This window comes from Lissotriton vulgaris, chromosome 5, assembly GCF_964263255.1.
Source record: "Lissotriton vulgaris chromosome 5, aLisVul1.2, whole genome shotgun sequence".
Lineage (NCBI taxonomy): Eukaryota > Metazoa > Chordata > Amphibia > Caudata > Salamandridae > Lissotriton > Lissotriton vulgaris.
Window position 1 is genome coordinate 145,116,467 of NC_141693.1, and position 22,708 is coordinate 145,139,174.

The 22,708-nt window shown below is 47.1% G+C and overlaps 1 protein-coding gene across 1 annotated transcript in view; it reads right to left on the reverse strand.

Annotated features, from left to right (window-relative positions):
* Nucleotides 1-22,708, reverse strand: part of RABGAP1 (RAB GTPase activating protein 1) — a 967,778-nt gene that overhangs the window by 833,252 nt on the left and 111,818 nt on the right. Inside the window, exon 8 of the mRNA XM_086921082.1 lies at nt 9,524-9,634. Within this exon, the coding sequence (XP_086777208.1) occupies nt 9,524-9,634 (111 nt within the window). The remainder of the gene's footprint in view (nt 1-9,523; nt 9,635-22,708) is intronic.

The following is a 22,708-nucleotide window of genomic DNA, read 5'->3' on the forward strand; positions in this document are numbered from 1 at the left end:
CAGTGACAAGACGTCACTGTTTGTTGGCGGTGGTGGACCTGGAGCTGTTGTTTCCACGTCCCCTGCCCTTGATGTTATTGCCTCTGTAGCCACCTCTACCCTTGTTGTTGTATGAGGGTTGGGTGTTACTTTTGTAATACTGGGTGGACTGCGATGCCTGACCCCTTGAGGTGCCTCTGGAATTGGAGCGACGAAAGGAACCGCTCCGAAACTGCTGAGACTGGAGGGCCCCCATAGACTTGGCAGTGTCCGTATCCTTCTTCATCTTTTCCAGCGTCGCATCCACCTCAGGGCCAAATAGGTGGTCAGGATTAACAGTTTGGTTCAGTATTGTCGTTTGAATATCGGGCTTGAACCCTGAAATTCTCAGCCAAGCATGCCGTCTAAGCAACACACTAGTGTTGATTGCCCTGGAGGCCGTATCAGCCACATCCAGCGCACATTTAATGGATGCATTTGTGATGAGCTTGCCTTCCTGAATAAGCATTTCTCCTGCCTCCTTGTACTGGTCAGGCAGGTGTTGCAGCAGTGTTTCTAAGGTGTCATAATGAGCCCTATCATAGCGTGCAAGTAGGGCCTGTGTGTTTGAGATTCTCCAAATGTTTGCTGCCTGTGCAGCAATTCGTTTCCCAGAGGCCTCGAAGATCTTGGACTCTTTGTCTGGGGGAGGAGCGTCACCAGTGGTCTGCGAGTTCGCCCTCTTCCGAGCGTTGGATACAACCAACGAGTCCAGTGGCAAGTGTCCCTTGATGTATGTGGGATCCGAGGGCGCTGCCTTATATTTTCTGTCAATGCGAGGGTTGATGACACGCGCCCGGGTGGGCTCCCTGAAGACCTCCGTTGCGTGTTTTAGCACCCCCTTAAGCATCGGCAGTGTCTTGACTGACTTTTCGGCTACCGAGAAAGTGTCAAATAAAAAGTCCACATCCACCGGGTCTGAGTGCAGCTCGACGTCGTGGTTAGCCGCAGCTCTCTCGAGGAGAGCGTTGAAGGCCGCTGAGTCCTCCGTCGGTGAGGTCTTTGCCGCAAATAGCTGCGGTTCCTGACCCGATTGCGGGTCGTCTGGGTCGGCTCCGGCAGACCAAGGAGCAGGTTCCTCCTCCGGATCCGAGTACGCCGGATAGTTGTACTCGTCGTACTCCTCATCGTCACCTTCCCCTGCATTAGAACGAGTAGGAGAACGTTCTACATGTGTGGGAGACGAAGGCTCCATAAGGTCCGAAGCACCCGTCGAGTCCTTCTTGTTCTTCAGAGGAATCCGAAAATGCTCCAGCACCGGTTCCGCGGTGATTTTTCTCTTGAGGAGGGACAATTTCCCTGTATTGGCGTCGATGACTACCTCTCGGCGCTCTTCCTCTGCGAGTGACTGGAGCCGAGGCTTCGACACCCCTAACGCCGCCTTGGACGTCGATGTCTCTTTCGAGGGCACGTCCGCCCCCTGCTTCGGAGCGAAGGCCTTCGGCGCCGATTTCGGCGGCAGGGTGTAGCGAATAGGCGTCTGCGCCTTCGCCGGCTTCGATGCGGGCTTCGGCTTCACTCCCTCCGGCTCGAGAACTTCAGCGCTTCGAATCCGTTGGAGGGATTCCACTACCTTCTTCGCCAATACCGGAGAGGGCTTGACTGGCTTGTGAGCCCTCCCGGAGTCGGAAGTCGATTCTGCCGGGGACAGCGTCTTCGGAGTCGACACCTTTCCATCCTTGGTTCCGACGGTCGGAGCCGGTACAGCCGGAGCCGTGGAATCGCTTTGGCGCTTCTTTGGAGCCTTTTTTGGGTCGTCGACCCCCAATGTCTTCGGCGCCGACGCAGCCGCGTCGGCCGCCTTTGGTTTCGGCGTCGACCCCGAGGCCCTGGGGTCGGCCATCTTGGCGTGGCTCTTCAAGTCGGCCATCTTGAGTGCCTTAGGTGTTGACACCTCCCGAGCCTTCTGCCCCATCAATGGAGCTTTCACTTTCGGTTTCGAAACCGACTGCGTGGATCCCGATGGCTTCACTTTCGCTTCCTTCAACGGGAGTGGCCCCTCCAAAATGTCCGTGGCCGGGCCGAGAGGCGGGGCTGCTGGACTAGTAACGAGGTCTTGGGTAAGGCCCGAAGGCGATCCCTCGACCTGGGCCGTGTCTTGGGGATTAACCCCTGAGTCAGTTTGGGGATGCTCTTCCTCCGAGCTATCCCCCACGGTGGCAATGGCCTCATCGTCGTCCCCTACCTCGTCGCCGGCTTCATAAAAGTCCGCATCTTCCGCGTCGCCGGTTTCCTCTTCCTCCGACGCAGGGTTAGAGTCCGAAACTTCAAAACCTTCGAAGATGTTGTCCGGCAGGCTCGCAGGGGGTTCCGCCAACTGGGCCTGGAGCCGAGCGGCGCGACGCTGCTTTAGGGTCTTCTTGCACCGGAACTTTGAACAGGCCATACACCTGGTCTCGTCATGTTTCGGTGATAAACATTTGTTGCACACAGGGTGCACGTCGAGGTGTGAATATTTGGAATTGCACACCGGGCACTTCTTGAACGGAGTACGTTCCATGATAGGAGCTTCGAGCGTCGAGTAGGCCCGTCCGCGCCGAGAGCACGCGGAGGGGCAGAGAGTGTTCAGAGCTGAGAATAAGATAACCCGAACGAAACAGTACCGACGCCCAGCCTAAAGACCGTTAGGTCTCAAGTAGAAACAGAAAAGTACTATCGGTTCCGACAGCGGGACCGAAACACATCCGAACCCAATGGCGGGAAAAAAACAATCTGGGGATGGAGGCGATGCCCATACGCACTGTAGTCCAGGGGAGGAGCCACCTATCTCGTGATACTTCGAAGACTCTTCCAGGACAACAATGTGCAATCATCCGGACCCAACACTAGGCGGCGATCTATGCACAGATATGAATTCAGCAGCCCACATGCCTCGAACACAAACAAACCTTGCTTAAAAACCACAAAGCACAACAAAGAAGCAAATCTCAATCACCACACTCCCACAAATCCCCTTGGAATGGGGGAGCGTATCGCCATGAATACAACAAAACTCGAAAAATCAAAAACGGAAAAAAAATCAACAAAGGCATTTGAGTCAGGGCCAAAGACAATTCTCCCATCAGACATCCAACGACAAATATCAAGGGGTAGACCAACCGGTGCGCCTGGGCCGAACGGCCTACCACCTATGCTCTACAAATCAGATGTCGATTTTTGGAGCGCATCTTTAGCACCAGTGTTCAATAGCATTAGACTCTCCCAGACCCTTCCAGCGTCCTGGCACGGTTCAATTATCAGCCCGATACATAAACAAGGTAGCAAGAGGCTTCCAAACAATTATCGCCTTATTGCTCTCCTAGATGTGGAGGCAAAATACTTTGCTGGCCTTATCTTGGAGGAGCTAACATCATGGGCAACTGAAAATTCCATCATGCCAATCAACCAAACAGGTTTCTGCAAAGGCCAAGGGACTACAACTAATCTCATGGCTCTATCACTGCTGATGGAAGCAGCAAAAGAAACTAAGTCATCCTTATTCTTCTCATTTATTGACTATACCGCCGCATTCGACCATGTGGACCGAAACAAACTTTGGCTAAAACTGGACAACTTGGGAATACCTAAACACTTATTAGACGTCCTAATACTTCTCCACTCAAACACCTGGATCAAAATCAAACTTGGGGCTGGAACACACCTCTCAAAACCCATAAGAACAACAAAAGGATTAAAACAGGAATGCCTACTTGCACCGATCCTATTCAATCTTTTTCTAGCCGATCTACCTGGGCAATTAGACAAATGCTCCAATCATGCACCGAAACTAAGGAAAATTACCCTCTCAAACCTGCTATATGCGGATGATCTACTGTTGATAAGTCGGACTCCAATGGGCCTCCAACACCTTTTGAACACAACCCATGCTTTTTCAGTAATGAACTCACTACAAATAAACTTCAATAAATCAAAGGTGATGGCTGTGAATTACAGGAAAGAAAAAAAAAATGAATCCTTGCTGGCACTTGAATGGCGAAAAGCTCGACCAGGTCATCACATATAAATACCTGGGAGTAATCCTGGACTCAAATAATACTTCTAGGCCGCAGTTCAAGTCCTTGCGAGGGAAGGCTATAATGACCTATTTGGCACTAAAATCACTGAAGGTCAAACTACCTGACCTTACACTTAAACCTTTTCTTGAAATATTGAATGCCAAATTAAAACCGACTGTCACTTACGGGAGTGAATCACACCACGGTAAGGACGCGGCGTTGCTGGACACACTCATAGCCAATTCATGCAGGGCTATCTTTAATCTTCCCAAATACATCTCCCCGGCTCAGATTCGATTGGAATTCGGTATCTTAAAACAAACCCTTGAGAGGCGGTGTGTGTTCGTAACAAACTGGCACAAGATTCGCAATGCAGATGCTGGATCTTTATGCACAAATGTATGGGAAGAACTACTTCGGCACCGCAACTTCGCGCCGAGAGCCTACTTATACGAATCACTCAAAGTTCTAGGCCTGACTGACATCTGGGAAACATCAATAGATCTCTTGTCTTTTAAAAAAGTAGCCAAAAAATCAGCAAGTATCATTTCAGCGATAGAAGACAAGAAGGACCTAGCAAATAGAGCACATGGATGGCTAACGGTGGGTGACTATGAAAAACTGCGGCCACAAGCATACTTCAGCATCGGCATGAAAATAAATGTTAAAGAAAAATTCTTAAAATTAGGCCTCGGGGTAATTCTCATACTTCCACATCTACCGCCTTGGGAGAGAAACAACCCTTCACAACAGTGTCGCATGTGCAAAACCGGCAAGGAGGATATAGTTCACGTGATTTGCATCTGCCCTAGCGTAAAGGACTTGAGGTACAATCTATTACGTCCTTTCTTCAACCTACATGCCGTTCGGACCTGCAGACAGGCAGTCAAATTGTGCTTTTCTACTAGCGACATTAAGCTGAACTGTCAAGTTGTAAAGTTCTTTGACATAATAGGAAATAGACTTAACCACGCCAGATGAACTTTTTAAATCCCTCGAGGGTAACCATAAAACTTAACAATACTGTAATTTTATGCATCCTAATTTTGTTATGTTTAAGTAACAACAATTATTGGACGTTTTACAATTTTGTAAAGATTTTAATTAATCATATACAAATAAAATATTTACTTACTTACTGTGAGCTGGATGTATAGGTATGTGAAAGTTTGCATCCTTGAGGTCTAATGTAGCGAGGAAGTCTCCTTGTTGGAGTAACGGGAGTACTTGTTGAAGAGTGATCATATGGAAATGCTCTGAGAGTATGTATTGGTTCAGAGGTCTGAGGTCCAATATTGGTCTGAGAGACCTGTCTTTTTGGGGAATAAGGACGTATAGGGAGTATACTCCTGTCCCTTGGTGTTGAAAAGGGACTGGCTCTATGGCTCCCTTTTCTAGCATGGATGTTCCCTCTTGTTGTAACAGCGTGATGTGTTCTTTGGACATAGGACGGTGTTTGGATGGTATGTTGGGTGGAGTAGTAGTAAGTTCCAGGCAATAACCATACTGGATAATTTGTCTCACCCACCTGTCTGTGGTAATTGCGTTCCACACTGGTAGGAATTGTGTTAGTCTGCGTCCGACCGGTGTTGAGTGGTCTGGAGGGAGTGTGAGCAAGTCACTGTTTGGTGATGGTGGAGGCTCTGGTGTTGTTGCCGTCACGTCCTCTGCCCTTGTTATTATTGCCTCTATAACCTTCTCTGTTGGAGCCTTTATTAAAGGTGCTCTGGGTATTACTTTTGAATGTAGAGGAAGTTTGGGATGTGTTGCCTCTACCAGAGCCTCGACAGGAGGAGCGGCGAAAGGACCTTCTAGATTGTTGAAACTGAAGTGCGCCCATAGACTTAGCAGTATCAGTATCTTTTTTCATCTTCTGTAAGATGGTATCTACTGCAGGGCAAATCAGAAAGTCTTGGTTAACTGGCTGGTTGAGGATGGTTGACTGTACTTCACTCTTAAATCCGGAAATGCGTAGCCACGCATGCCGGCGTAGTAATACGCTAGTGTTGATGGACCTAGCTGCTGTGTCAGCTGCGTCAAGTGCACATTTAATGGAAGCATTTGTTATAAATTTGCCTTCCTGTATTAGGTTGTTAGCTTTAGTTTTAAAGGGTTCTGGGAGGCGTTGTAGTAAACTTTCCAGCTGGTCATAATGTGCTCCATCGTATCGTGCTAATAGAGCCTGTGTGTTTGGCATCCCAAGCAGCAAATACTTGGAGAATTGCACTCTTTTGCCTGAGGCTTCTAGTATCTTTGACTCTTTGTCAGGAGGGGGGAGCATCTCCTGTTTGTGAATTAGCTCGCTTTCGAGTGTTTGCTACCACTAATGAGTCTAAAGGCAACTGTGACTTAATATAAGAAGGGTCTGTAGGGGCTGCTTTATACTTTTTCTCAATTCTGGGATTGAGGACACGTGCTCTGGCTGGATCTTTAAATATGGCTGGTGCATGTTTTAGTACCGCTTTTAACATAGGAAGTGTACGTACGCTTTTTTCTGAGGTTGGAAAAGTGTCAAATAGGAAATCCTCTTCTATTGGGTCAGTGTGCATATCCACATTATGATATTTAGCTGCCCTATCCACTAGTTGGTTAAAGACAATGGTGTCGACAGTAGGCGACAGCTTTGTAGGATATGTAGAGGTGTCAGGGATGGGTTGTGGGTCGTATGTATCATAAGGATCATTCTGGTCATCCCATGTATTATCTTGTATATCCTGATCCTCGGGTTCTACAAAGTTACCTTGAGGATCTTCCCCTATGTTTTCTGTCTCATCATAACTTGAGGGAGAGTAAGGTACATAAGGCATGTCAGGAAAGAAAGGAGGAGGAGTGAAAGGCCTTGAGGGGGAGTGAAAGGCCTTGAGGGAGATGTTGCAAAGTCTTTCTTCTTTGGAGGAACAGGGGAAGAAGTGTCAGTGTCCAAAGGTCTCTTCTTCCTGTGGTAAACTGTTACCCGTGCTGTTTCAGGGCCTATATACAGTTTATTTATGCTGTTCTTCACTTTCTGGATCAGGATGGAAAAGTTCTTCCTCAACTGTCCGTGGTTTTGGCGCCAATGTTTTTGGCTTAGTCAGTTGTTTGTGGTGAGTCTTTGGCTCGAGGGCCTTTGGCTGTGGAGCTTTTTTCAGCTCAACTCCTTTTTTCGGGTCAGTGACCTTTTTCGGGTCGACGTTTTTTGTTGGCTCTACTGCCTTTTTTGGTTCGGCAACTTTCTTTGGTTTGACGAACTTTTTCGGATTGACCTGTTTTTTCGGGTCGATAACCTTTTTTGGACATACCGGTGTTTTTGGTTCGATAACCTTTTTCGGATCGACCAGTTTCTTTGTAAAGTCGACTGCCTTCTTCGGGTCGACGGGATTTTTAGTGTGACTTGTTTTTTGTCGGTCGACACTTCTTCGGCTCGGCGGCCGTTGTCGGGTCGACTATTCTTTTGGGATCGACGACCTTTTTTGTTTCGACGCCCTTTTTTGTATCAACCAGTGTCTTTGGCTCGACAACCTTTTTCTGTTCAGCGGCCTTTTTGGGAGGAGTGTAGCTTGTTCCCGGGGTATCAGAAGGCTTAGGTTTGTTTGTCGGAGCACAGCCAGAAGGCGGGGCCTCTGAAGGAGTTTTTCAATCTTGGCTAAGGCCTATAGGCGATGCTTCGACCGGAGCCTTGTCTTTAGATGGAAGCGGGGATGGGGGCGTGGTACTCACGGTTTGCCCCAGTGTGAACTGGTCATCGGAGTCCGACTGGTCCTCTACAGTGACTATTTCTAGGTCGGATTCCGCCGCTTCTGGGAGGTCATGTTAGTCTTCGAAAATGTTCTCCGGTTCCGGTGCCTGCCCCTGCATCTCTTGTCTAGCGGCCCTTCGGTTCCGGATAGTCTTCTTCGACCGGAACCAGGCACAAGCTGGACAGTTTTCCTCGTTGTGCTCGGGAGAGAGGCACTTGTTGCATACTGTATGTTTATCAGTATGTGGGAACTTGGAGTGGCATTGTGGGCACCTTTTAAACGGGGTCCTTTCCATCGGCGGCAGGCCCACGTGGCGTCGAAAAGGCCCAATGGCCCGCGTCGACGACCGTATCGAGATGGAAAGTGTTATCGAGTAAAGGTTTACCGAACGAGAACAACACCGTTGAGGTAGAAGGCCTTTTGGCCTTAGAAAGTTGAAAAGTTTCGGTTCCGAAGTTGGAGTTGAGGAATAGCATCCGAACCCAATCCGAACCCAATGGCGGAAAAAAACAAATCTGAAGATGGAGAAGATGCCCATACACACTGTAGTCTAGGGGAGGAGTCCCCTATCTCGTGATACTTCGAAGACTCTTCCAGGACAATAAAGTGCAAAGATCCAGACCCAACACTAGGCGGCGATCTATGCACAGATATGAATTCAGCAGCCCACATGCCTCGAACACAAACAAACCTTGCTTAAAAACCACAAAGCACAACAAAGAAGCAAATCTCAATCACCACACTCCCACAAATCCCCTTGGAATGGGGGAGCGTATCGCCATGAATACAACAAAACTCGAAAAATCAAAAACGGAAAAAAAATCAACAAAGGCATTTGAGTCAGGGCCAAAGACAATTCTCCCATCAGACATCCAACGACAAATATCAAGGGGTAGACCAACCGGTGCGCCTGGGCCGAACGATATGAATTCAGCAGCCCACATGCCTCGAACAAGATATTACATGCAATATTCACAATTAAACTGATTCTTAAGTATTGCCCTTTAATAGAATTTGGCTGGGTATTAAAAGTGAGAGAGGCAGATGTAAAGTTTCTCAGACAGGAGCTTGCCATATTCCAAAATGTAATTCAGCATTTCTAAATTTAAAAATGTAAAGATAAGTCATCGGAAAGGGCAGAAGAACTTCCCATGTATTGGGAGTAAAAGGAAGTCTTTCACAGAGAGAGAAATCATTTGTGGACTGAAGTAAATGCAGCTTTTCTGATCACAGTTTGGGCAGATACGCAGGTGTGAGAAGTCACATTATCTTTCTAACCATCTGCCCAACTTTGTGGCAATCCAACAATTTCTCTATTCCTTTGTATTGGGCAATAGAAGACACCCAAACACACAAGATGATTTCCCACATTAGACGAAAGGGTGTGTGCACAAAAGTAACTGGTTTAAAAAAACACAAGCCGCTGAAAAATGTTCAATCTTACTCTTAACAAATAAACAAGCCTTTGTTGGTCTTACTTGAAAATTATCAACCTTTAAGATCATACCTCAACAGCATTGGAAACTACTCAATAGTTCAGCTTGCAAAACTATTAAGGCAGCTCCAAGTACCAGAAGCTAGTACACAAAGTTATGCTGCCAACTGAGAAGACACAATGGCATTAGAGATGTAGTTAGATGCAAAATAAAACAAAATAAAACTACACTACTACGGCATAATCCAGGCTACCAAGTGCCTACAATTGTCCTTCATATATCAGGTTTAAATACATTGTATAATTACATGGAACATCAATACAACACATTGTAATAAAGACATTGCAACAAAATGTACCTTTCAATAGCAAGTTCTTTGTTTGAAGTTTGTTGAACATAAATTACAATTTTCTTGTCTACTCCTTGTCGAAGTTTGAAACACTGTTTATCCTTATCCTTCGGAACAGCACTAGAATTGTAAAAGAAATCAACCGTTATTTATGAAAGTTTATGTAAGTGAATAGCACATATTTTCAGACATCTGGCTGCTGCACAAAGCCAGCCATCAAGATAACTTATTAAACATTTTTGTAATTTAATGGTTTTGTTGAATGTTCATGAGGAACACAAGCAATTATCAGAGCGTTATGGGTAACTGTCTTCTATGCTCCCCTTAAAACTTTCATCATCTTAGTTTCATGAAATTAATATACTCACTTCAAGGTTTTTATGGAGCGACAAGAGAGCTAGAATTCCCTATAAATACCGTAGGAAACCCTCTACATTGGGGTGTTCTAAATTCCAATCTGGAAAATTACATCACATATCCTTTCTAGCGGCTCAAGGATCAATTTGGTTCTCATCAGAAACTTACTATATACCTCCATGGGTACATATAGAAAGACCTGTGCTCTCCTTTTAGCGCTCTCTCCCTTCTTACAAGCTCAACACGTAGCACACTTAACGTATTATATTAGATACGGCTAATGCTTTAAAATACTTTGATATAAGACTTTCAAAAACCCATTCATAAATCATGAGGGACATCTTTTTGGCTTAATCCTAAGCTTGCTAATGATATTGAACTTCATATGGCTTCTCAGTGGGCTGCTAAAGTTATTAGATTGGTGAGGGACCTCTATGATACTAATCATGATCCTCTTCCCTTGTCTAGCTGAAAAACGATCTCAGTTACATGGATTTTATACCTTCTTAAAACTAAAAAGGCAAGCTTTCTAAGGTAACCCTAGATACAGATTCTGTCATTGTCTCACTTCTTGCTATGTGGTTACGCTCAAGCCATAATGCTTCTAAAAATCTATAAATTTGTATCTGCTCCTTAGTCTTCACAACCCACAATTACTTGTGTTAAATGGTCTCATTTTGAAAGATATTTTTAAATATTTCTCATAATACCTTGCAATTGATTGGGAAATTATCCCTGTCTAATAAAATTGCTCCTACATTGATTCAGTCTAAATTCTTCACTACGAATCTCTTGCATTGGACTCCTGCTCGATTAAACAACCTGAAATTATGAGATAGTGATTTATGTTGGAACTGGAATTCAAAACAGGGCACCCATCAACATATGTTCTTTGACTAATTTTGGGCCCTATAAAGAAACATTTGTCTATAATCTTTAACACACCTATAGCTTTCTCCCTTCCTATGATTATGCTGGGTGCATGGGCTACAGTTACACCTTTACCACTTGATAGTATAGATTTGGAGCTATTAGATTTGCTCTTATCCATCGCATCCAATATTATACTCATGGAATGGAAATCCTTTCATCTTTTATCATACCGCACTTGGTGGGCCTGGATGTATCTTTGAGGAGCTCCTACTACTACTGAAAGGAAACAATATGCACCGCCAATCGCTAGTAATGTATGGCATCTTTGGATAACTATATGGATTTGTCTGCGCTGCGTTTGGTAGCTCAAGATCCTTTTGGGTTACTCTCTTGGTTTTGCCAGGATACGGGTGGAAAATGTCTCATTGTACCCCCCTCCCTCTAATATCCTTTTCTCTTCCTTCTCTTTTCTTTCTTTTTTTAATTTCTTCCTCCTAGCTGATGTACTATATTTAGTAAGAAATACACATTCTGCCATACATGACCTTACAGCACCATATGGTGGTCTTTTAGCTGACCCATCTTCTTTGGGACCACATTTACTAACCGATGAACTTCAAATACCTGCTATTTGTTATGATATATATATGTACACGGTCATTTTGTATAGGATATCTTTTTCCCTTTTTCCTCCTAGTTCTGGTATTGTTTTTCATGTATCTCCGTTTAACTTTTAGATTTCTCACTTGTATGCATCAATGTCTGATATTTATGTATCACTGCTGTTTTGAATCTATACTTTTTATACAAAGATAGTAAAGAACAAGTTACTTACCTTCGGTAACGCTTTTTCTGGTAGATACAGTATCTGCCTGTGGATTCCTCACCTTGTGAATATCCCCCTTGCGCCAGCAACGTTCGGAAAATTCTTCGTAGCACGCCGGCGTGGCCGACGTCATAGGAGCACGGCAATGCACGCGACTCCGTCTGACGTCACCGACTCCACATAAGGCCCACGTCGGCGTGATGACGTCAGTTCCGCCGTTTTTTCCGTGCCTTCGAGGCACCCGGACGGACCAACAAATATATACATCTATACAAAGTACACAGTACATGCAATCTAAAAACTTCTAAAGTGCAAAACCATAAAATTCCAGAAATACAAATTCATAAATACATTTGCACAAAAACCCAGGTATAGCAGAGTGGACAACGGGGAGGCGGGTGGGTCAGTGAGGAATCCACAGGCAGATACTGTATCTACCAGAAAAAGCGTTTCCGAAGGTAAGTAACTTGTTCTTCTGATAGATACATCTGCCGTGTGGATTCCTCACCTTGTGAATAGAGTCCCACAGCAGTCCCCACTCCCGGAGGAGGGTGACCACTCTGCTATACCAGGAAATCTTGGAGAACAGAGCGCGCGAAGTGGCCGTCCCTCCTCACCTCAGCATCCAAGCTGTAGTGCTTCGCAAAAGTGTGGAGGGAGGCCCATGTCGCGGCCCTGCAAATGTCCTCAACAGGAACACCTCTAGACAAAGCAGATGTTGCAGACTTCGCTCTAGTTGAATGAGCTCTAATACCCTCAGGAGGGTCCTTACCCGCCAGAGAGTAGCAAATCTTGATGCAGAGGATAATCCACCTGGAAAGTGTGCGCTTGTGCACCGCTCTGCCCTTCTTGCAGCCAGCAAAACCCACGAAGAGCTGATCGTCAATACAATAGTCTTTAGTCCTCTCAAGATAGAAACTAACCGCTCTCTTTGAGTCCAAGCGATGAAGCCTCTCCTCCTCCTTGGAAGGGTGTGGGGGAGGAAAAAAGGTAGGAATGTATGTATGTATGTATGTATGTATTGGCATTTATATAGCGCACTACTTACCCGTAGGGTCCCAAGGCGCTTCGACCGCTGCGAAACCCTTCCTGGCTTCCCTGAGAGATGGTCCCTTAATGGGTATCTCCAGGGTGAGACCAGGCATCCCCGGCGGTCTGGTGGGGCCGTTAGTGAAGATGAGGCAAGCTAATGCCCAGAGTTGCCGAGTGTGATCGCTGATCAGAGTGGGCACCGAGGCGAGAGAATTATCGAGTCCGCTGACCCTGGTCCAGAAACCTGCCGCGCCGGGAATCGAACCCTGGTCCCGGGCCGTCCTCTGCTCTCGGGTCTGCCGCCTCTAACCAGTGAGCCACACTACTTCAGGTAGGGTAATGGATTGTCCTAGGTGGAAGGGAGTCACCACCTTAGGCAGAAAAGCAGCCCTGGTCCTGAGAACCATTCTTTCAGCATGAATGGACAAGAACGGGGGCTTGGAACTAAGAGCCTGAAGCTCACTTACCCTCCTTGCCGAGGTAATTGCAACCAAGATGACCGTTTTAAAAGAAAGAAGCCTCATGGGACACTTGTGCAAGGGTTCAAACGGAGAACCCATCAGATAAGTTAACACAAGATTCAAGTCCCAATGAGGAACAATAAAGGGAGAAGGAGGAAACTTATTAGTGAGCCCCTTCAAAAATCTTAATACTACCGGAGATTTAAAAAGAGAGGGCTGATCCGGCAAACAGAGAAAAGCCGATAAGGCCGAAAGATATCCTTTGACAGTGGCGACAGCAAACCCTTGCCGTGCCAGAGAAAGAGCAAACAACAAAATGTCAGACAAATGAGCCTTCAATGGGTCAACATCCCTCTCCCTACACCAAGAGACAAACTTAGACCACCTATACGAATAGATGGACTTAGTGGAGTCGCGCCTGGCAGAAAGAATGACATCCACCACATCGTGAGGGAGAGAGAAGGAATTCAGATTGCCCCGTTCAATCTCCAGGCATGAAGGTGTAATGTCTGGAGGTGGGGGTGTAGAACCTGCCCCTCCATCTGAGAGAGGAGGTCTGCCCTGAGAGGGAGACGGAGCGGAGGGTGAGAGGAGAGGTGGAGAAGGTCCGAGTACCACACCCTTCTTGGCCAATCCGGGGCGACCAATATGACTTGGGCCCGGTCTTGGCAAATCTTCCTCAGAACCCTAGGAATCAAAGGGATGGGAGGAAACGCATAAAGGAGCTGACCTCCCCAGCTCAACTGAAACGCATCCCCCAACGCTCCTTGCATCGGATACTGGAGACTGCAGAATGACGGGTAGTAAGCATTCTCGCAAGTGGCAAATAGATCCACCCGAGGGGTCCCCCACATCTGAAAGATGTCGTGAACAACCTCCGGGTGAAGCCTCCACTCGTGGTCGGCAGAGAACTGCCGACTGAGAACGTCTGCACGAACGTTCAGAACTCAGGCCAGATGATTTGCCATCAGACAAAACGGAGATACTTCCTGTGCGACTTCAGGATCGGTATGTGAAAATACGCATTCTGCAAGTCGATTGACACCATCCAGTCTTCTTCCAACAGCGCTTGAAGAACCTGCGCAAGAGTGAGCATTTTGAACTTCTCCTGCTTGAGATAGAGATTCAAAATCCTGAGGTCCAGGATTGGACGCAACCTGCCATCCTTCTTGGGGATCAGGAAATACCGGGAGTAGCACCCCTGACCCCTCTCCTGCTCCGGGACCACCTCTATCGCACCTTTTCTGAACAGAGACAGGACTTCTTCCTGCAGACGAAGTAGGTGGTCCTCCGAACAAAAACCCTGGCAAGGAGGGTAATTGGGAGGGAACTCCTGGAAAGGAAGAGCATACCCATTTTCTACGAGATTGAGAACCCAAAGATCTGATGTAACCGATTCCCAATCCCGTAGAAAATGAGTAAGCCGGCCCCCCACCGGAGCCACATGATCCAGAATGGCGGATCTAGGGCTGCTTTGCTGCAGAGGGAGGGGGTTGATTATTAGAGGAAGAGGAGGAGGAGGCCTGGCGTCCACGACCACGGCCCTTTTGCTTTCCTCTGTAGGTCTTATACAGAGGATTCTGTCGCTGCTGCTGCTGACCTTGGTTGTAGGAGCGAAAAGTGGATCTGCCAAATCCCCTAAACTTCCTAGCAGCAGAACCCCTTGACTGAAGGCCCAAAGACCTCGCCGTAGCCCGGCTGTCCTTGAATCTCTCCAGGGCTACGTCAGCTTTCTTACCAAAAAGGCCTGTCCCATCAAATGGCAAGTCCAACAAGGTAGACTGAACATCAGTAGAAAAATCAGAGGACTTAAGCCATGTGGCCCTTCTGGTTGCAACAGTAGAGCCCATAATCCTGGCAACAGAGTCCACCGTGTCCATACCACTCTGTATTACCCTACGGGCTGCAGCCTGAGTATCGGAGACCACTTCGTTAAAGTTCTTCCTATCATCCTCTGGAAGCTTAGATGAAAGTTGTTTCACAGAGTCCATCAACGCATGAACATATCTCCCCAACAGGCAAGTAGCATTAGTGGATTTCAAAGCCATGCTACCCGAGGAGAAAATCTTCTTAGCAGACTGGTCCAATTTTTTAGAGTCCTTGTCTGCCGGCACCTGAGGGAAAGAACCCGCAGCTCTGCTCGAACAAGCGGCCTGCACCACCAGACTCTCCGGAGCAGGATGTGAGGAAAGAAATTCAGGGTCATCAGGAGCCACCCTGTAACGCCTTGCCACCGACCTGGAAACCGCAGGAGCAGTCAAAGGCCTCTTCCAAACCTCCTTTATTGGCTCAGTCAATGCGTCAGTAAAAGGAAGTGTAGGCTCTATAATTGAAGAAGGCGAATGTAAAACCTCCGTGAGGATGTTGGGCTTGTACTCAACAGTGAGCAAAGTCAAGCCTAGCAAATCCGCAGCCTTCCTAATAACGACATGATAGGGTGCAACGTCCTTGGATGGAGTATCCGAAACGGATGGCAAACCCCACTCAGGAGAAAGTTCCAGGCCACTAGCGCTTTGGAGGTCCTCAAAACAATCCCCCTGATCCAGAAGCTCTCCTTCCTCAACCTCGGAGTCCATATACTCCTTCTCCTCCAAGAGGCGTTGAGCTCTGCGCCTCGACCATTCAATGCGGACCGAAGTCGACGGATCCGGCAAAGACTCCGACGGCGCCGGAGCCGACGTCGAGCGAGGAGCTTGAGGACGGGAAGCATCACGATCCGAATCACCACGAGGCCGATCCGGAGTCGGCGAAGCCGCAAGCGAAGTAGACTACCTCGGCGGCGCCGTTCCGAGCCAAGGAGCACAAGGCGTCGGCATAAACGGCATAAAGGGGGCCGGGGCATAAGCCTGAGGCACACCTAAATTAAAAGACAATGGACCCATGGGACCAACTGGTGCGCCAGTGGGGTACATAGCCCTCGAATAAACACCAAACATGGCATTTAAAAACTGCGAGGGATCCTGACCTGGACCTGGAAAGGGAGGGTACGAACCCAACGGCCGCTCCGAAGGAGGCTGTTCCGGCAAAGGTGCACCCTGGCCCTCTTGATTTTCAGGCTCCACAACCGGGGTCGGTGCTCGAGGAACCTCTTCTTCTTCATGCACCGAAGAATGGTGCGACTCCAGATCCGGTTCCTGCTCCTGAACCGGAGAACCCACATGAGAAAGTGCCGGAGAAGGAGGCACGAAGTCCTTATGATGCTTACAAGACTTCTTCTTCGAATCCGAAGACTCCTTGCCAGAGTGATGTTTGGAGTGATGCTTACTCCTCTTATGCTTCTTCCTCGAGGAGCTCGAAGCATGACCCGAGGCCGACTTGGATCCAGACCTCGACCTCTCTCTGGACCTCGAGCTCTCTCTGGACCTCGAAGCCGACCTCGACTTCGACCGCGACAACTGTCTCGACTTCGAGCGCCAGGAAACCGACCTCGAAGACCTTCCAGCTTCTCTTTCCTTCACCTTCGCAAGTAGAAGCTTCGCCTCCCGCTCTCGCAAGGCCTTGGGGTTCATCTTGAAGCAGGAACGACAGTTCTTAACATCGTGATCCGACCCAAGACACCACAGACAGTCGGAATGCGGATCAGTGATCGACATCATTCGGGCACAGGAACCACATTGTTTGAAACCCGTCTTCCTCGACGACATCCTCGACGAAGAAGAAAATCTCAAAAGAGAAACTGTAACACCAAATAGCAACAAGATACAAAATGTATCGCAGAAGATCCCAGAAACCGTTAGCGTCGACGACGCGGAAAAAAGGGAACTGACGTCAGCACCCCGACGTGGGCCTTATGCGGAGTCGGTGACGTCAGACGGAGTCGCGCGCATTGCCGTGCTCCTATGACGTCGGCCACGCCGGCGTGCTACGAAGAATTTTCCGAACGTTGCTGGCGCAAGGGGGATATTCACAAGGTGAGGAATCCACACAGCAGATGTATCTATCAGAAATATTGGAACACAAAAGCCTCAGAGGAGTGATTACAAAAAAACTTTTTTAAGAACCTGAGTGGTAGAAGCACATGCTCGATCAATTCTGTGATTGCAAAAAATAATCCATTACACCCGGAAAGAAAAAAATATTTATAGAAATCTTTCCAAAGTAGAAAATTTGCTGAAATGAACAAAAATAAAGAAATGTAGTAGCTTACGATCATCAACACTTCTCTAACAAAAAAGAAAAACCTAAGGTTATGATACATTGTCCTAATACATAAACAATGGGCTAAAGTACTGCGTACCTTAGGTTGTAATGGATGTGCAAGTCAGCCAAGAGTTATTTGATCCTAGAGAAGGTCAATACTAAAAGGTCACCAATCTCTATATACAGACCATTCCAAGATTACCAGCAATACTGAGCACTTTAATACTTATGATACATGATGACCATTGTTACTTGGAGGAACTCATGGTGTATTTAAAAATGCTCGAAGTAGACATAGGCTTTTGAATCTGTAACATGTAGCAGCTGATTTCTGGCAAGCAAATGTTTGGATAAAATTATTTTTATGAAAACTCAGTTGCTTTTAGTCCTGCCATCTAATGATAGGACCAGAAACTCCTTTTATGGTTGTTAATCTCAACCATGCCTCATATGATTGACATTCCCTTTCCATACTGTATAAGATGCCCGATCAGTTGATTCTTGGGTGGAAAAAAAGCAGCCTATGGGTGTGTATGTTAGGTCAATAGAGAGAGAAAATCATATTAGGAAAAATCCCACAGATATAATGGCGTTTGCATAAATCGAACATGTTTTATGCTGCTCCAAACCAGCTTTTACTCATTCCCAATTTGTGGGTAGATTCTACAGCAACTGAAAATTTAAATGGAAGAAAGAAGGATGAGCCAAGCAGGATAGGGTTACACAAATAGTTTCCAAAAAAAGTTTGTCCATTAAGTTCATTGCAATGGGAAGAAACTTCAAGAGCATAATGTCATCAACACAAAAAGACACAGCCACCCACTGTAGGTCTCTGACAAGAAAATATCTGCAGAATGAAACTCCAGACCCAGGGGAGTGCGATCAGAGACCAGGCAGAGGATGGGCTCTACAAAAATTCTAACAAGCATTTGCAATGCAATAGGTCTCGTGTTATTAAAGTTTGAGCTATTGGCATTGCTAAATAATGCAACACCAATAGCTCAAACTTTAATAATGCGAGACCTATTGCATTGCAAATGCTTGTTTGAGAATGCGTGTTATATAACTTGGATTCTCAAAGTATGGCCCGGGGGTCACTTTTAGCCCTACTGACGTTATAGGCGGGCCCACTTTGAACAGCAGCACTGGGCTGCTGTTTACTTGACAGAGCGCTAAAATTAAATAGCAGCACTAAGATGTTCATCCTTCCGAGGTCGATAAAATGAGCACAATTCTTCATCTATAAAAAAAACAGCTACTTTACGTGAAGGTGCGCTTTAAAACTACATGCAATTTATGTGACTTACATGTGTGTAGACACACACATGTATTCAGAGTCGCCCAACGGGATCTGCAGTAGTTTCTTAAAAGCAGGACAGTTTTCAGTCGCAATAACTTCACGAGTGCGCACTTACGCTTGCGTTTTTGGCCCTGGTCCGCGCTGTAATAAGTATAAAGACACACACACACTTGAGCGCACACACTGACACAAGCACACACACTGACACACGCACACACACATGCATACACACTAACAACGGCACGCAGACAAGCACACACAGACAGACACGTACACACACGCACCAGTACCTGTTGGGGATCAGCTGTTGGTGTCCACACGCGGGTCCTGCACGTTCCTCACTGGTGCACAATAGGGTGTGCCCATATATACCATGCATCGTGTGTTGACACAGCCTTTTCTCTGCACACAAATGGCCGTTGTGCTGGGACTAGGAGTGTGCTTTCTTCTTTCCAACAATGCGCCGGCCTTGTTCTCTCCGAGTAAACACCGCCTGAGCGCTCCTTTTGTTAGCGCCTCGAGGCGTCGGGCCTGCTCTCCAGGGGTCTGTGTGCTGCAGACAGATGAAACCCCTGCTGCTCGTGCACTCCCTGCCAAAGTGGGAGGCTCACCTTATTGTTCACTGAAGCCTCGAGGCAAGATGGTCATCCTTCCGAGGTCGATAAAAAGAGCACAATTATGTATCTATTAAAACAAGACTTCAGCGAGAAACACCCCTTCTCTAAACATTACCCCGAGGAGCAATGTAGCACACCGAATCTTCGCAAGGCTGGGGGGTGGACTTTGGTGAATGGGTCTCGTTGCAACATTTAAAAAACATCCTCCAATTGATATTCAAAGTTCGGGTTGCTCAACGATAATCAGTAAACACTTTTTCTTGATGCGTGTTATAGAGAGGTTAATGTGGATGTTATTCAGAGGAATCCGGCAGCATTTTACAACATCTGGAGTTGTATGCCAGCTTTTCACTTTTGCATAGCGCTCATTTTGGATAATAGGCTTTACTCTGACTTTGATCTTTTATCTCTACGTGATATACATTCTGAACTCATTGCGGAGTTGAATGCTCTGCGTTTTATTTGATATATTTCTCACCACTGTGTATTACTTTTAATCGTATTTAGGCAAGAACGGTATCATTTTTTTTTCGGTTGCCTCCATAAAGTATGAAGATTGTTTGTCTAATTGCAGCACTGGAACCCTGCTAAACTTCTATTTTCGCTTGATTTCTTCCTCAAAGTAACATATTAATTCATATTCCAAAACGGCATCCGTATGTATCGTACAGGCACAATGAAGAACTGGGGTCTTAACATCCGAAGTCAGGCAGCAGTGGACGCCATATTGCTGAACCAGGGAGAACCGCTCGAATCCCAAAAACCAACAAGCATTGGCTGCGCAGCAGTAAAGCTGCACGGCCGTGACAGGATCATTTGCACATTAAAAAAAAGCCGCGAGCGTGCACTCTCCCGAACTTCCGGTCTCGGGATGTGCACGCTCACGGCAGTCGTGGGGCGGGACTTCCGACTTTGCGAGAAGCCCGCGCCCTCAGAGTGGATGGCAGCAGAAGTCAGGAGAGGCGGCTGAGGCGGTAAGTGGGGCTTGGCACCTGTGTATATGGTGTGTGCGTAAGGTGTGTGGTGTGTGGTGTGTGCGTGTGTGTGCGCGCGCTTCTGTGAGTGTGGCTGTGTGCGTGATTGTGAGAGGCTGCCACTGTGAATGTGGAATGTGGAGCAAAAGATGTGCACGGCTGGGGGGGCGGGGCATGATGCGCGTCCACGATGTGCAATCGGCTCTCGTGCACCAATCTACGTCCCTTGAGGAGCAACTTGGCCACAATAGGTCGAGATTCTCGACCTAAAAATGGGTAATTATTGACAGTGTCAAAAGCTAAAAATATGTTATCAGTATAACAGTCCATTTGCTTAGTCAAAGTAAAAAATATATATTTTTAAGCGCAAGACGCACCTGATATCGAATCTTTGTAATGTCTCTTCAAGGAAGGTTAGCAGGTGATAAGTAAGACATGTCAGGAGAATGAATACTTCCTCAAGATGAAACGCAGACAGTATTATTTTCGGTTAAAGGAATATGGAAATTCATGAAACGTTTCAAGGACTTGTAGCTCACTAATGCACATGGCTAATGACATGCCAACTGATAATGGATTCTTCTGCAACAGAAGTGTTAACTCAGGAGGTGCTTGGCTTAAATGGTCTGTGCATCTACCTTCCCAGGACAGGGTTCACATCCTAAGGGGCAGCGGAGCACACAACAAGAGTGAAGGAAAAGTGCTCCTTTTTTATGGTTATCTCCCAACATTTTGCCAGATGTCACCTTGACTGAGTGCGCCCTGGGTCCCTGCCAATCAGCTTCCCATGGCTTGTGTTCCTTTTTAAAATTGTACCTTTATCTTCACAATTGACACCTCTGGGCCACATGTACGTCCCTTGTAAGAGGTACCCTTGGTACCAAGTGCCTTGTGCCCGGAGGGCTACAGCATGTATTATGCCACTCTCAGGGACCCCTCACCTGAGCACCTACACACTGCAATTGCAGGCTGCGTGTTTTGGTGCAGACTAAACTCAAGAGTCGAAATGGCACCCATGCCTGGATTGGCCGGATCCACGAAGGGGAAGCTGCAAAGGCCTGCCACCTTGGTTGGCTAACCCCAGCCTTTTGATGCTCTCAGCAACTGGTACCCAATGGATTTGACCCCCACTTTGGGCAAGAGAATCGCCATGTAAACCTACCCAGGGAGGGAGGTGTGCTACCTTTGCCAACCCCATCTCGCAGGTGGGGGAGGTGAAGTGAAGCACACATCTCAGTCACCTCCATCTGGAAGATGAGGAGACTCATCCAATCAGGAAGAGGCCTGTGGTCCCCCTCCTCCAACTGAAGGTGGGCATACTGGGAGGTATAGACACGTTAAGGAAAGGACCCATTGGTCCCGACCTGCACACCCTGCAACACCTTTAAATCTAACATTTAGGGACACCCCTGAACCTTGCCTCTTCAGATTTGACGACCTAAGAAGCAGAAGGACCGAATATCCGTGCAGCAGTGAAGAAGAAGACAACATTGACTGACGTGGCCCGAACCCTACGAGCCGGTCTCCTGATCCTGCAACCAGAAATCGGAGAGGCCCATAGCCAGCAACGAATTTGCTACTTACCAGTATGCATCTGTTCTTGGCATGTAGGGCTGCTGACATTCATATCTGTGCATAGATCGCCGCCTAGTGTTGGGTCCGCATGATCGCACATTGCTGTCCTGGAAGAGTATTCGAAGTATCACGAGATAGGTGGCTCCTCCCCTGGACTACAGTACGCATGGGCACCGACTCCATCCCCAGATTGTTTTTAGCCATTGTGGCCAAGATGGAGTGAAACTAAGTGAATGATGACCATGCAAGAAGTATGTGTGAATGCAGCAGCTGCTACAGGCGCCGGGGAGGAGGGCGGGCGATATGAATATCAGCAGCCCTACATGCCAAGAACAGATGCATACTGGTAAGTAGCATATTCGGTTCGAGGCATGTGGGCTGCTGAATTCATATCTGTGCATAGAATACATAGCAGTCCCTCCATTAACGGCGGCCGCCCGTGCCAGCTGCAGCAGTTTGGAAAAGTGTTTTTAGAACAGCCTGCCCTACAGCTGCCTGCTGTTTGGAGTGCACATCAACACAGTAATGTTTTGTAAATGTGTGTGTGGTAGACCATGTGGCTGCTCTACATATGTCTTCCAAAGGAATATTTCCAAGGAAAGCCATGGAGGCCCCCAACTTTCAGGTGGAGTGGGCCCGTGGTGGAATGGTGAGAGTGCGCTTGGCTTTCTGATAGCAGATCTGAATACATTTAACGATCCACCTGGCTATACCAGCTTTGGAAATGGGGTTACCTTTGTGTTGTGGCGCAAAGGCAACAAAGAGTTGTTTAGTCTTCCTAAAATCCTTGGTCCTATCAATGTAATACATTAGGGCCCTTTTGACGTCAAGTGTGTGGAGCATTCTCTCCGCCAGTGACTCTGGATTTTGGAAGAACACAGGTAGTTCTATAGTCTGGTTGATATGGAACTGAGACACTACCTTAGGAAGGAATTTAGGGTTAGTGCGAAGCACCACCCGGTTAGAATGAATTTGAATAAATGGCTCCTGGATAGTTAGTGCCTGGAGTTTACCAACTCCTCGTAGCGACATAATCGCT